This window comes from Cavia porcellus, unplaced genomic scaffold (assembly GCF_034190915.1).
Source record: "Cavia porcellus strain 051 isolate PalLab524CR breed Dunkin Hartley unplaced genomic scaffold, mCavPor4.1 scaffold_9, whole genome shotgun sequence".
Classification (NCBI taxonomy): domain Eukaryota; kingdom Metazoa; phylum Chordata; class Mammalia; order Rodentia; family Caviidae; genus Cavia; species Cavia porcellus.
Genome location: NW_026947492.1, coordinates 71,559,160 through 71,574,515, shown reverse-complemented (window position 1 = coordinate 71,574,515; position 15,356 = coordinate 71,559,160). Strand labels below are relative to the sequence as shown.

The following is a 15,356-nucleotide window of genomic DNA, read 5'->3' as shown; positions in this document are numbered from 1 at the left end:
TAAAAGGATATAATGGTCACATAAAATGTGGTATCCTGGATGGGAACCTGAAGCAGAAAAAATACACAAATGATAAAAAATAAAACAAGCAACCATATAAACTAATGTGAATAAAGTTTATGGATTTTAGGTAATAAGACTAGCAAAGTTATTACTTGTTACAAATACAGCCAAATAATATAAGATGTTAGTAATGGAGAACTGATTGTGGGGTTTATGAGAAATCTGTACTATAGTCTCAATTTTTGTTCTTATACAAATTCTGTAAAAAACCCATTTTAATAAAGAAAAATGCTGTTGTTGTTTTCTCATATAGTAGATTTAATTTAAAATCTATTTGAAATGTCTCAAATTTACTGAGTCCAAGTAATATGTTGTTATGTCACTGGAACAGAGACTAAGTAACTGAATTTTTGGTATTGTTAACCTATTTGCAAGGGGAAAGTTTCCCACCACTCTCGAAGACTCACATAGACTATAAAGAAAAGATGAGCAGAAGTAAAAAATTGACAAATTTCCATGACACATAACCTATGAAACCAAATCAGTGTCACTAATATCTTTACTATCTACAAGTTCCAGATTGACCCAATGTAACTCATGATCTATACAATGCAATACTCTGAGGATAGCACACAAAACATGAAGAAAAACAATAGTTTAACATGGAGAATACTTCTGTTGAATGATAAGGCTCTCCTCTTCTGGTCACACTTACTAGTACATTACCAATACTTCTAATGCCTAGCATAGTATCTGCCACATACTAGGTTTTCAATAAAAATTTGCTGAGTGAATAAATAAGTCATCAAGAAAAACTCTTGGCTTATGTCAGGTCAGATCTTGTCTATATCTTATCTAATGAAGACCAGTTCTAATCCAGAATTTCATGTTAACAACAGCGAATAGAGTTTTCGCAAAAACAAGTTTATGCATTTTAAACAGTCCCATATGGCTTGAGAGTCCTTCATTTTATAATGGTTCTATATTGTAATATATATATATAGTATTATTATATATTATATAATATATATGTATTATAAAATTGTACCATTAAAAAATAACTGGACTGTCAATGAGGCCTTAATGACCTGAAAATAACCCTTATTTAATTAGCAGTGTCAAATCTTCAGTGAATTTTTTAGGATAGCTACTCAAACTTTATACTTACAAGAGACTTGATAGGAAGTCTAATAAGTCCCATTCCTTGTGTTTTTTCCTTTCTCTTACCTCTTAATTTGCTGTATAGGATGCTTGAGCCTTTTTAAGTTAAAAGTTTTTGTCTAACTAGTTAAATATGACTTTTATAAAAATCAAACCCCTATCAATTTATTGTGTCACTCATCATACCCCTGATTCCAGAAAATATTCTAGAAATCTCAGAACCTTAATAATGGTTATCTAAATTTGAAGCACAGTACATCTAGCAACAGACCAAGTATTAAGAAATCTGAACTTGAACTCTGTTTTTTCATCTCTTCATATTAACAAATGATATGAAAGATGTCTACCATTATTGTTATGATGATAATTAAATGCAAATAACATATAATTTATGACAGTGAAGAGTCCAAAGTAGGTTGGAAAAAGGCCCTACTTCTCATCTTCCTTTATCTTCACCAACTCCTGGCCTAGATTTAAAGCTTCCCTGACTAATCACTTTGTACTGTCTTGTTTTACTCTTACACCACTATGTACATGTCTGTCTATTCAAGCGCTAGTTATATTACCATGTAATCAATACTATTGGGCATTCCCTCTTCTGTGACACACACTTTCTTTCCTTGTTAGTCCTCACATCTACTAGAACTCCTGCATTTTAGGCTTATCCTCATTGACTTTGCAGATACATTTAATTTTTGGTTTCAACTTGAAAATTTCTTGTCTCAAACAATGTTATGGATACTCCTCAAAGCAAATCCCAGCCTTTTCCCCAGGCTCCATCAATGTCATTTCACTCTTAGAATTACCATCTATCACAACTCTGGTCTCCAGATTATAAAATCCAAATGCCTAACAGATAATGTTTCATGATACTTCACAACCAGGAAGCCAAAACTGAACTCAGATCTTTAAAATATTTTACCTCGTTGAAAAACTGAACAAATCAGTAAATTGATAAATCAGTAAAGAATAGCTTTTGAAATTGTGTCAGTTCTGTAGGGTTCCAGGTTAATGGGAGTGGGAGAAGTAGAAAGTAAGGAAAATTTTTGGTGAGTTTTCCCCAGGAGAAAGAAGTTGCTGAGTCTGTGGCCTTCTTTCAATTCACCAGAACAAAGACCTGAATCCTTTAGCAGATCAAAGAGTTTAATCTTATCAGGTTCCTGCAGAAAGGGGCGGGGCCTGAGGAGGGGCGGGGTCTGCGAAAGGGGCGGTCCAATTAGGCCCTAATCCGGAGCTGGCCTGGAGGGGTTTTGGGGGCTTCCTCCTCTCCAGGTGCGCATGCGTGAAACTGTGCCAAGGCAGTTAGTGGATCGGTTGAAGTCCCTGTGAGGCCAAAGGTTCTTTGGTCCCTGGGACTGTCAACTGCCAGCTTCTTCCAGCAGGCAGGACGGTGACTTCGGCGGCTCTTTTCGACTCTGGCACCAGGCCCTGGATAACAACTGTGCTCACAAGTATCACCTGGGTCACGGGCAGTTGGGGAAGTGAGTGCGCAGAACTGGAATCACGCTTGAGGGGGCCCACGCTGAATGCACAGATTCAGCTTGCTGGCAGTTGGCGGCTTCCAGCTCTGCTCTTCGCGGACTCTGCCCTGGAATCCAGGTGGGTGAGCTGACGGGAAGTACAGGGAGGGCCGCATGGGCTGGGGAAAGAACAGAGCTCGAGATTAAGGGGGCTAGGATCCGAAACTGGATCTGGATCCAGTTCTGCTGAGCCGGGAATTTGGCTTCACTGCTGCCCCTTCTTCGGTTCTGTACCGGGCCCATCCTCCAGATGCGTAGACCATCCTAGATGAGATGATCTGGAATGGCTAGTGTGGAGCTTTATGGGAAATACCAGCTGTGACTGGACAGATCAACTGGGAAAGACAGAGGAGTTTTCCTTTAATTTCCTCTTGCTTTGCTTTCACAATCATTCTTAACCACCTCTGTAAAACATTAAAGCCTCCAGGTAAAACCCCTTATGTATTTCAAACACTAATTTGCAAACTTTTATTTACCTGAGTTAATCTCATAAGGCTCTTCCTGTTTTAAGCTTCTACCCTACCCATGACCTAAACTATTAAAGTCAACCCCCTTTACAGACACTCTCCTTTTGCCATACTTAGCAGCTGTTCAAGATCTTTAAGGCCATAAGATCCATCAAACTAACGGCACCTGGTTATATTAAGCTAACTTTTTTATTAAACTGCGCAGCCCTGGTCCCTCCCAGAGGGAGGGACGTTTTTAACGTTATTCTAAGTCTCACCTTCAGAGACTCAGAGAATAACGTTTAAAGTTAGCGGTTTGGGGCTGTGCTTATTCCAGTGTCCATTGCTAATTGGCCACTAAAGCTATTCAGTCATGCCTATATACCGTAAACCCTCTATCCTCAAAACTGTTATTCTAAACTGTTTCTCCTCAGAAATCTTAGGTGCATTCATATCATCCTGATCATCTCTACTTATTTTTCTTAACTTTACAATTATGTACACTGAAAAATTCATTAGTTTAATTTATGATTTTAACCTGAAAATTTCCTCCAGAAGATTTCGTTGCTTCTTCTCACTTCCTGAGCTGAAAGGTTAATCATCTATGTTTTGTTAGTTATGTATAAGGAAGGCTTTGTCATCCACTAACAGCAGAACTTGAACTATTCTGTAGATTTTAATGTAGAATATTTAGGATTTAGAAAGTTGCCTAATCTGTCATTTCTGTTATATTACGGTTTTCTTTTCTTGGTTTTTTGAGACTTGGTATAATTTTCTTTCAAGTATGTAATTTGATTAATGACAGTTATATTTCGTGAGTTGTACTGCTTCTTTCATCTAACTTACTATTAATTCATTATATATTTACTATATCCCCTAATATATTAAGTATGTGTAATACATATAATGACGTATTTGCTTGATAAGATTTAGATCATCCTCTTTAAGCTTTTTATTCATTTTGGGATGTCTCTCAAGTTTTATGTAGTTGAGTTTAAATTTTTATCTAGTATATTTATTGTTACCATAGCTATCTTGATTTTTTAATCAATCATTTCTTTCTTAGGTGTTTCCTTTTATTTCTACTTTTTCCTTTTGATTTAATTTAATTTGCTTTTGACATATGCTCTGTGAGTTTTTCTGTCTCTTTTTATGTTAAAGAGTTCCTTTTTACCCACAGCTCCACAAACACTTGTTATCCATTGATTTCTTGATAGCAGCCATTCTTTCTGGAGTGAGATGCAATCTCAGTGTTGTTTTAATTGCATTCCCTGAATGACCAGGGAAGATAGAGAACTGTACTACTAATCTCTATTAGTTCATCAAAAAGAACAGTTTGTGCTGTCATTGTTTGCTTTTTGATCACTTTGTATGCCTAAAGCTTATAACCTGAACAACTACTTCTAAGATAACAGTATGCAGCACATTAGCTGCATATTGTCATGTTAATTTCCTACTAATTTTAAAATTCTGTATCATTTCTATCCTTTTTTCTGTTTTGCTTTTTATGATAAAAATATTTTTTAAAAGTATGTAGGCATAGTTCAGGTTTTTGCTGGGACTTGTTACCTCTTCTTGAGAGTTTTCTACCAGCAGGTTTTAAGTAGTCATTTTGTTTACTGATTTTTTTATGATTCTTTTTCTATAGCATTGTGCTTGTTTTGTACTAGTTGTACTTGGGTTTAAGGAAAAACAAAAATGAAATCTAAGGCCAGGTGTGGTGGTGCATGCCTATAATCCCAGCACTCTGGAGGCTGAGACAGGAGATCCTAGCAATTTGGAGACCACATTGGGATACAAAATGAGCTCAAGATCAGCCTGAAATGCATGGTGATACCCTGTCTCAAAAAAAACAAAAAACAAAACCCAAAAAACCTCTATAAGTACTTATTTTTGTTAGGAAATTTTATGATCATTATACAATTTTATTTTTTAACTCTGTGCTAATAGATGTTTATTTTTCTGTGTGTCAAATTTGTTTTATTTTGATTTGTTTTCAGTTTCTCAGGATGCTGAATTTTGGATTTATGTCTGAAGTTTCTGGAACTCTTCTCCTTAGTATCATATAAACTGATGCAGAGCATAATGTGTATAGTAAATAAGTGTATAGTCCAAGCTTGAGAAGTACTGCAATCCCTTAGCAGGACAAATCTGAACTATAGTGGGCATTTGGTTTAGGAAGATGGAGCCTCTGAACAAGTTCGTCACTGTCTCAGAACCTCAAAACCTGGCTCTGTGTGAACAGAGTGAGGTCTTAAGAGCAGATATGTCTTGGCAGCAGGAGAGCCTCCCTGTTATAGACTTACATGACTCTGAAGTGTCTCGCCAGAAGTTCAGACATTTCCAGTATTTCGAAGCCTCTGGGCCCCATGAAGCCCTGAACCAACTCTGGAAGCTCTGTCTTCAATGGCTGAGACCTGAAATTCACACAAAGGAACAGATCTTGGAACTGGTAGTGCTGGAACAGTTCCTGGCAATCCTCCCTGAAGAACTCAGGACTTGGGTAAATTTACACCATCTGAAGGATAGCAAAGATGTGGTGACCTTCATAGAGGATGTCATTGAAATGCTCAAAAACAAGGGTAAGACTGTAGAAAAGTATGAAAAAAAAAAAACATTATCTTTTTCTGAAGCTAGAGAGTATCAAGTGCCAGGTCATGAAGGTCTTTCAGTTACTGCAGCAGAAAGCCTGAACTTTATTCTGTAGGTCATGAAAATACAGAACTAGATCTCGCACAGTTTGATTTGCCTGTTAAAAATATACATCAGTCTAGAGCAGGATTTGGCCCATGAGCCAAATAATTTTGGAAATAAATTTTGTTAGACCATAGCCATGTCCATTAACTTATATTTGGTCAATAGATGTATTCATGCTATGACTAGAGCTGCGTAGTTGCACAATAGACTATTGCCTGCAAGTGTCAGATATTTACCATGTAGCCCTATGCAGAAATTTTACCAACTTCTCATGAAAAGGATGGAGCTGAGGCTTCTGAAATTAGGAAACCATTTAAGCTATTATAATAGGAAATGAGGGATCATTAGCAAAATAGAGTAGTTCATACCTAAAAGAATTATTGGCTGATTGTAAGGTGTAGGTAGAATACCATTTGGTGTGAACTCATGTTTTCTATGAATGGGATATAAGAACCAAATTTTGTGTTTATGTAGAAGGGATAATACATTAACCACATAGTATATTGAATTGGAAGTCCCTGTGGGACATCTATAATGAAAAAACAATAGTACTTAATAATTAGATTCTCATTTCTAATAGTACCTGACATCATTATTTTTTCAGAGTTCTAATCATTCATAGGTGATTTGTATGAATCCTATGTTAAATCCACTGCTGTAATCATCAAAAATGGCTCCAGGGCAGAACTTGGCTCCCTAACATTTTCTCTCTTCTTACTCAGGTATACCTTTCAAAGACTCTTCCCCTCAGAAGAGCGACACCAAGGAGGAGAACAGGAAAGCTGACTCACTAATAGGCAAGCCTCAAGTGAGTTAGGTTCCCACTTTTTGCTAGAATGTGTATTCTTTTTGAATATGACCTGCTTTTACTTGCCTTTTAACTTTTGTCAAACATAGTTCCATCCAAGGGCATGCTCGAGTCACTTATTCTCTCATGAAACATTATACCTATTTTCGTTGGTAATAGACTCTATGGAAAATACTTTGTCCTAGCCTTTTGTAGTCCGTGTGAACCTGCTCCCTCAAGAATATAGATGATAGGGGCGGGGCACATAAATCAGTGGTACAGCACCTGCCTGGCAAGTGTGAAGTTGTGTGTTCAATCCCTGGTACCAAAGAAGAAAAGAATATACACAATAATTGAAGCTTGAGCCTTACCATAGGATGTTTAGAACTAAAAGTGAAGCAGACCCATGAATAGAATCCTGATCAATGTGATTTACTAAGCAAGAGTAAAAAAAAAAAAAAAAATCAAAGGATACTGAAAGGAAAGAAACAGTGATGGAAGTAGGAAATATGATATCACTAAAACCAACTATGAGAAATTAAAAAAAATATTTTCAAAAATAAAATAATACAACCTAAGTAGTGTATACTCACTAAAATGCACAAGGAGGGAAGCCAGGTAGCCTTGGGTTGCAGAAAGAGAAGATCAGGAAATAGACAAAACAAATGTAGGCAACTTTAAGAGACTGACTTGAAAGGGTAAAAAGGAAAGAATTTTATATATTTCAGTGTGATTAAAAACACAGATAAAGGCGACGTTGAAAGTTCAGGAGAGAGAAGTGAACCAATTGATAACGTGAGGTGAGAGAATTTACTTATTAACAAATATTTAAGCCTAATGTGCCAGACCCTTTTCTGACAGCTATGAATGTTAATAATGTCAGTGTCTTTGCCTTATGGTAATAACATTCTGATAGAAGCATACAGTCAAATAAAAGCAAATAAGATCACTGCAAATAGAAATAATTATTACAAATGAATGGAGCCTAACATACTAATGACTAATCAGTAATCATCAGTCTTGCCTGTCTGATGAGGTGACATTGTACTATGAGGTCTGATGATAAGAGAACAGGCTATGTTTCTGAATTAGAGAAAATGTCCTTTCTTTTTCTCATCAGAGCCTACATTTTCATACAAATTTCTCTTAAATATACCTTAACTCTTCTTGTCCTTTTCTGTAAATTCCTTGTGCTTTCTCAGATTGTTTTATTCCAGTTATTTTAATTGTTCTTTTCTTCTCAAAGTCAAGTAGATGGAATACGGACTGGGTGTCCTTTCCATTCTGCAATTGTCAGAGAGTTGACTGGCCCTTACTACAATTAATATAATTTCTTCTTTATTACTTTCAACCCAAAAATTGTCCTATCAATTTCTTGTATATTCTGGCTCCCATCGTATTTTTTCCAAATTTATTCTACCTCTGGTAATATTCTTAGGAGTGACCTTTACTTACAATGAACTTAATGTTTTAGGAACCAGTAACATTCAGAGATGTGATTGTGGAATTCAGTGAGGAAGAGTGGGGACAACTGGACTCTGCTGAAAAGAACCTGTACAGGAATGTGATGCTGGAGAATTACAGGAACCTGAGTTCACTGCATAAAGGTGGTATCTGACTACATTTATCTACATTGTCTACTAGTAGAATCAGCTATTAAAATTAGAACTGCTGAAGCTGTTATGTTTATTTGGCTCTATGTTCAGGTTTTATAACAGTAGATCTTCCTGTTCTGTCGAGTTGAAAGTCCTTCTTGGTATAGAGCCAGAAATACACAGGTCCGTGGCACTTTTTGGCCTTGTGTTCAGTAGTTTAGCCTACTGCATTGGAATGGAATTCTCTTCCCAATAAAATAAAAAAATAAAATGAAATGTATATGGTTTCTTGTTGTTATTTGATTTTCTCAACTAACAGCTCACTTATTTTCCAAAGCAGTTGAGATCCCTGACTTGCAGAGTGAGAAAAAAAGATGGATAATGGAAGGAGAAATCCCAAGAAGGACCATTGTGGGTAAGAACCAGGCAAATACAAAATATTTGTAGGAAGTTAACTGTTAGAATTATTTGTTGTGGAGGTGACAGCAAAAATACCTAAACTATGAGGGGGTAAGAGAAATGAATATCATTGCCTTTTGTTCACAGGCTCTTTTTTATGTAGTAAAATAGTGCCCTAGGTTAGGCCCACAAATAGTTACTCAAGCTATGTGACTTGGGACAACTCCTTACCTATAACTTTAAAGTACCTACTGTGAGGACTAAATGAGTTGAGGCATGTAACACCCTGAGAACACTGTCTAGCTAAATAAGCATACATTAGCTAGCTTAACATTGAACATTATTCTTTTTTTGAAGCAGAAGAAAACCTGTTTTATACTAAGGTAGCTTTGAATAATCTTTTACTTTTCCTTCTTTGATTGTATAGCCTTTTATGCATTAACTCCCTACCCTCCTCATAATCTGTTCTTATTGACACTTTGCAAGTGAATATAAAGTTGAGATAAATGTTAGTAAGCACAGAATAGTATGAAGAAGAATGTAATTCACCCATTACTTCATTCCTTAGAGCTACACATTACTAACATGTTGGTTTGAGGCTTTTGTTCTCATTTTTGCATGATACCAGACCTTTGCATTGAGATTCATCCCTAGTCCTTTTTTATTTTGAGACAGGATATTGCTAAGTACCCAGTATGGGTTTGAAGTTGCAATCCTTTTGCGTCAGCGTCTCAGAGTTCTGGATTACAGGCATATGCCATAATGTCCAGAGGCTTGAGTTTTGTCTTTTTTTAAAAAGCCATGTCTTTATGATACATCTGTGATTTCAGAAGATTTTATTTTTTATAAATTGTGGGAATATTCTCAAGGTTTGTCCCAAAATGTACCAGAAATATGTCATTTTCCTGTTCTTTTTATGTATTATAGTACCTTGCGTAATTGCCTATTCAAACAGTATAAAAATAAGTCTTGCATACATATTTTTAAACTTGTTCTCATACAAGTACATCTCATTGTAACCCCACTGTTTTATGACTGTCAGTTTTATAGGTAAGAATCATTCCATCCTAAAACTAAAACATATTCCCTGATTTTGTTCTGATTTCATCATTTAAACATGATACCTTAAGCAACTTGGCATTTACTTCAGTAAGCATAATTTAATTTCCTAAATAATTTAAAAATTATGATTTATTAATGATGGTAACAAAATCATTCTCACTCATCCCCTAAAGTTGTAGACCTTGTTTTCCTTCACTTTGAATCTCAGGCAGTAGTAAAACAGCTTAATAACTAAAATACAGATACATGATACTTTGCCATTTCCTAGTCCAACTTATAATGAACTGGCAGCTTCTGCTTCTTTCTCTTGGATGTCAGCGGCCATTTGTTTAAATACACTGATACTGGCATGCTGTGAGAAGCTCTCATTAGCCACTTAGAATTAAGTGGCATATGATGACTAATTAAGTGGCATATATTGAATTAAAGGGCTCAGAATAACTCTTACCTTGTTCCTTGGAAAATGTACTTCCAGATTTCCCCCATTCAGTATGATGGTGACCTGTGTTTATTATATATAGCTTTTATTATTCAATATATCATCCTTCTATACCTATTCTGTACAGAATTTTTATTATGAAAAAATGTTGAATTTTATTCAGTGCTTTTTCTGTATCTACTAAGTTGATCAGAATTTTATAAAATGCTGTTCTACATCTATTGAGATGATCATATGATTTTTATCTTTCATTTGATGGATTTGTTTTATGTTAATTGATTTGTGAATCTTCAACTATGCTTGCATCCCAGTGGTGAAACCAACTGGGATAAATGAGCTTTTTATGTGCTGTTGAATTTGATTTGCTAGAATTTTGTGGAGAATTTTTGCCTTTGTGTTCTTATTAGTATTTGGTTTTCACTTGTGTATGTGTCCTTGATTAGTTTTGTTAACAAGATAATGCTGCTCATAAGTGAAATAAATCAGACTTGCATGTGTAAACACTGTTTTGTCTTGCTAGGGTAAGAAACTGAAAGAGTAAATAAGATTCAAAAGTTACAATCGATACAGTAAGGAAAGACTGATCAAAGGGAAATTACATGGTTTGATCAGTTTTGCATGCTTGTATCTGATAACGTGAGCAACTATTTTGAAGATAACAGTGTGCAATATAACAACTCTTGTTAAACTCCTGTCATTTTTGGTTTGAAATCTTATATTGCTATTGTTTTGTTATCATTATTGTTATTATTTTGCTTTTGTTGTAGTTTTTGTTTGTTTGCAGCTTGATTTTTCTGTTTTTGGAAGGATTCTTTTCCTTTCAATTCTGAGAAATAGTTTACAAAGAATTGACACTTAGTTCTTTTTTTTTTTTTAACTTGGTAAAATTCAACAAGGATGCCATCTGATTCTGAGCTTTGTTGGGAGGCTTCCCATTACTGTTTCAACCTTAGTATTGTAATTGTTCTATTCAGGTTTTTTATTTCTTTGTAAATTGTGGTAGTTCATGTATATCCTGGAATTCATACTTTATTCTGTGTTTTCCAATTTGTAGTTTTTCCTAATGATCCTTGTATTTCTGTGGTACTAGTTTTAATGTCTCCTCTTTCATTTCTGAGTCTTTTTTTCAGTTAGTATAGCTAAGCACATGTTGCTAGTTTTTTCAGATTTCGTTTATCTTGTCTACTTTTTTTTAATATGGAATTTCTGCTGTGATCTTTAATGACTCCTGTTAATTTAGAATTTGGTTTGTTTTTGCTTTTCTAAATCTTTGAGATGCAATATTAGGTTATTTTAAATATATTTTTTATATAGGTACTACTCATTGAATTTCTATCTCAGTACTCTTTTTGTTGTATCCTACAAGGTTTAGTAAGGTGGTTCCATTTTCATTTGTTTCAAGAAGATTTTTAATTTTCCTTCTAACTTCCTCAATGACACACTACTTTTTCAAAGTGTGTTATTCAATCTCCATTTGTATTTCTAGAGTTTCTCCTGTTCTTGACTTCTAATTTTACCGATTGTGGTAAGAAATGTTATAGTATATGATTTCAGAGGAAGTTTTCTTAGGTTTTGGTTTTTTAAAAAAAATTATTAAGACTTGTTTTCTGGCCTAATGTATAGTCTATGCTAAGTTCCATGTGCAGATAAGAATATGTATTCTGCAGTTGTTGGATTGTGTTCTGTAGGTCCGTTTGATCCACAGTATAATTTAACTGATGTTTCTTTGTTATATTGTTGACTGGCTGATCTGTCCATTGCTGAAAATAGGGTATTGAACCTCCACTATTACTGTATCAGAATCTGTCTCTTCTTTTGGATTTCATATTTATTTTATTGAGTGTTTGAGCATTAGGTACATAAAGGTTTACCATCATATCTTTTTTCTGTTTTGGTTTGTTTGTTTGTTTGACTGTGCTAATGACTGAACCCTAGACCTCATGCATGGCAGGCAAATACTCTGCTACTGAGTCACATTCCCAGTCACTTGTTATAGCTTCTTATTGAATTAATCCTTTGGTCATTATATAGTGAGCTTTATCTTTTTGTGCAGGTTTCATCTAACTATCTATTTTTGTCAGACCCAAGAACAACTTTTACCACTTGGTTTTCATTTCCATGTGCCTGAAATATCACTTTTCATCTTTGTCTTTAGTGTTTAGTGATAAAGTCAGTTTCCTGCAGGTGGCATATTCTTGGATTTTTAAAAATGCAAATCTATGTCTTTTAATTGAGTAATGTAGTTCATTTGCATGCTAGGCCATTATTGAAAGGTAAGGACTTATTTTTTACCATTCTGTTGAATTTCTTCTAGATGTTTTTATTCTTCCACTTTAATCTTTGTGGGATGATGGTTTATTGTACTGATTATTCATTATTTTCTACTTCTCTTTTTTTCTGATTTTCTAATAATTTCATGCTTTAGCATACTTTTGTGATGATATTCATCTTCCTTTCACTTCTGGATGCAGGAATCCCTTCAGATCCATTGAAGACTGGTCTGTCTTGTAGTCATGAATTCTATCAGGTTTTGTTTGTCTTAGGCGATCTTTGCTTGTCTTATGCTGGGCATAGTTTTCTTTGTAGGCAGTTACTTTCTTTCACACTGTGGAATATGACATTCCATTTCCTCCTGGTTTATAAACTTTGTGTTGGTAAGTCTGCTACTTGTCTGATGGAGGTAACTTTAAATGTGACTTGGCACTTTTCTCTTGCAGATTTTAAAATTCATTGTTTTGGCCTTTGACATTTTTTAACATTCTACAGTGAAGATCTTTTCTGGTTTATGTTTATTTGGGATTCTGTAAAATTCCTGCACGTAGATGTTCATATCTTTCCCAAAAGAGGGATATTTTCTGATATTCTTTTACTAAATAGATTTTCTGTGCCTTTAACTTTTGCTCCTTGGCTTTGATATTCCAGAAACATGAATGTTTTTTCAGTAGTATCCCATAGCTCTTGAAGGTTCTTTTTAGTTAATCTTCTATTTTTTTCTTTTTTTCCTTTTCTGACATGAATAGTTCAAAAGAGCTGTATTCAATTTCAGACTTCATAATTTCACTTGTTCTAATCGGTTTTTGAGACTTTCAACTGTATTTTTATTTGACTTAGTGAACTCCTTATTTCTAAGATTTCTGTTTAATTCTTTCAAAGTTTCTTTTTTTGCAATTCATCACATTCATGTAACATTTTCTTTCAGTATTTACGACCCATGACACATGCATAAATGTTTATGTACTTGCATCTCTCTTTCCTCATTAAGTGGTTTCCTGTCATTTAGTATGTCTAAGTTTTTTAGACATGGACACTATTTCACAAAACCAAGATTCAATTCTAAAGCAAAATGTTTCTTTAGAAGAATCATCTCATGGGATAAATATGACAGTGACTGCCAAAAATGTACATCCTTCCTTATGCAAATGGAGAGATAAGGATCAGTTTCATAGGAACCAGGAAAAGCAAGACAAAAATTTGCCACAAGAAGATTTTGTTCATATGACAGTCTACAGTGAGGAAGGGGACTCTGAATATAATGACAATAAGAAAAGCTTTATGTCAGTTAACTCTGTTTGGGATATACAACCAGAAACATCAACAGAAATGAGGTTCCCAAATGGCCATAAGTTTACAACTAATTTCAAGTTTAATTCAGATTCTGTGAATAAGCCACATTCAGAATATAATGAATGTGAAAATGCCTTGGGCATTAATACACATATTATTCAGTCCAACAAAAGGCATATTACAGTGAAATCCTATGAGTGTTATCAATGTGGGAAAGCCTTTAGCCGAAGTTCATCCCTCATTAGACATCAGATCATTCACACTGGAGAGAAACCCTATAGATGCAATGAATGTGGGAGATTCTTTAACCGACACACAAGCCTTACAAAACATCAAAAAATTCATATGCGAGCAAAGGCCTCTGAAGAAAATACATCTGGAATAGCCTTCTGTAAGAGTGAAAACAGACTCCATTCTGGAGATAATCTCTATCAATGTGTTGACTGTGGAAAATCGTTCAACCGTAGTTCCTCCCTTATACGACATCAAATGATTCATACGGGAGAGAGACCATTCATATGTAAGGACTGCAAGAAAACTTTCAACCACCGTTCAAACCTTCTTAAACATCAAAAACGTCATACTCAAGTAAATACTGGAAAGGAAGAAACATTGGATTACTGTCAGTAAGATCAAGACTCATTTGTCATCATGGATATTAGAGAGAATCTACTGAATATAATAAATTTACAGAACCATTTGTCAAAAGTATTCCTAAAGTAATGTAACAAAATACTGGAGAGAAATTAAGAGTTCTTCTAGACTCTCAAATGAAGCTGCAAGGGCTTGTACTTTAAAATACTATCACCATACAAATCTTTGTCTCTCATTTTGGTATGTTATCTTCACCTTTCTCTGGTTCATAAATACTATTGTTTCTTACATTCACCGGATTTATTGATTAAATAATATTAGAAAGCATCCAAGAAATATGCTTGGAGTTGACATTTAATTAACTGTGGTCTTTATGAGAAGGTCACAATAAAGCAGAAGTGCATGACAAATATAACATAGGAGAACACCCGTAAGGACTGAAGTCTCTAAATTAACGGCCAAGACCAGTGACTGCCAGTTATTCCCCTTTATTCTACCCCTAATAATATGTTTAACATTAGTATGCTTTGAATTGAGGGAGTTAACAACTGTGATGGGAAGTTGAGTTGTTCATTTGTATGTATTTTTGAAATCTGCATTTTTAAAAAATATTTTTTGAGATCCACGCTATAGAGAAATCTATAGCCTGAGGTGAACTTTGTATTTATTCCAGATTTCATGAGGTCAATAAAGTATCCTCATACTCTGTGTACCAAAACTGTGTCTGCTGCAAGCTATTTCAGATCCCAAATGGTTCTTTGAGCCAAGTGGTATATCTTAATCTTCCGCCCAAAATCATTCATACTAGAGAAATTCTCAGTGAATGATGATGGTAGCTTCTCATCAGAGTTCAGACTTTATTCAAAAGCAGGGACGGTATACTAGAGGGGACTTCTATGGTAAGTTGATACATGTAAAAAATTCTGGGTTTTTGCTTCCCTTTACGTCAGAACACAGTTATATTACAAAACTCAATACAAGAAGTTGGTGTGGAAATTCATGTGTAAACAAACTTAACGTAAGTTTTTGGAGAGGCCCAACAAGAAAAATACACTAAATATTCAATATAGAATCATCAAATCACTTATT

General features: G+C 34.8%; 1 protein-coding gene across 3 annotated transcripts; it reads left to right on the top strand.

The window, feature by feature from the left end:
• The first annotated feature begins 2,389 nt into the window (after positions 1-2,389).
• LOC100717984 (zinc finger protein 215-like) lies at positions 2,390-15,003 on the top strand. 3 transcript variants are annotated; one of them, XM_063256644.1, is made up of 6 exons: positions 2,390-2,763; positions 5,131-5,712; positions 6,550-6,635; positions 8,089-8,221; positions 8,550-8,624; positions 13,465-15,002. In XM_063256644.1, exons 2-6 carry the CDS (start codon positions 5,313-5,315, stop codon positions 14,301-14,303), a joined length of 1,533 nt encoding a protein of 510 aa, XP_063112714.1. In that variant the 5' UTR covers positions 2,390-2,763; positions 5,131-5,312; the 3' UTR covers positions 14,304-15,002. The 3 variants fall into 3 exon arrangements, with proteins under 3 accessions (XP_063112714.1, XP_063112713.1, XP_063112715.1); XM_063256643.1 differs by having other exon boundaries at positions 13,408-15,002; XM_063256645.1 differs by lacking the exon at positions 5,131-5,712 and having other exon boundaries at positions 13,408-15,003.
• The last annotated feature ends 353 nt before the right edge of the window (positions 15,004-15,356 follow it).

Coding starts and splice junctions, on each gene's coding strand:
- LOC100717984 (XM_063256643.1), top strand. CDS start 5,313: ATGGAGCCTCTGAACAAGTTCGTCACTGTCTCAGAACCTCAAAACCTG. Junction 5,713..6,549: donor TGAAATGCTCAAAAACAAGG/GTAAGACTGTAG, acceptor CTTCTTACTCAG/GTATACCTTTCAAAGACTCT. Junction 6,636..8,088: donor CACTAATAGGCAAGCCTCAA/GTGAGTTAGGTT, acceptor TTAATGTTTTAG/GAACCAGTAACATTCAGAGA.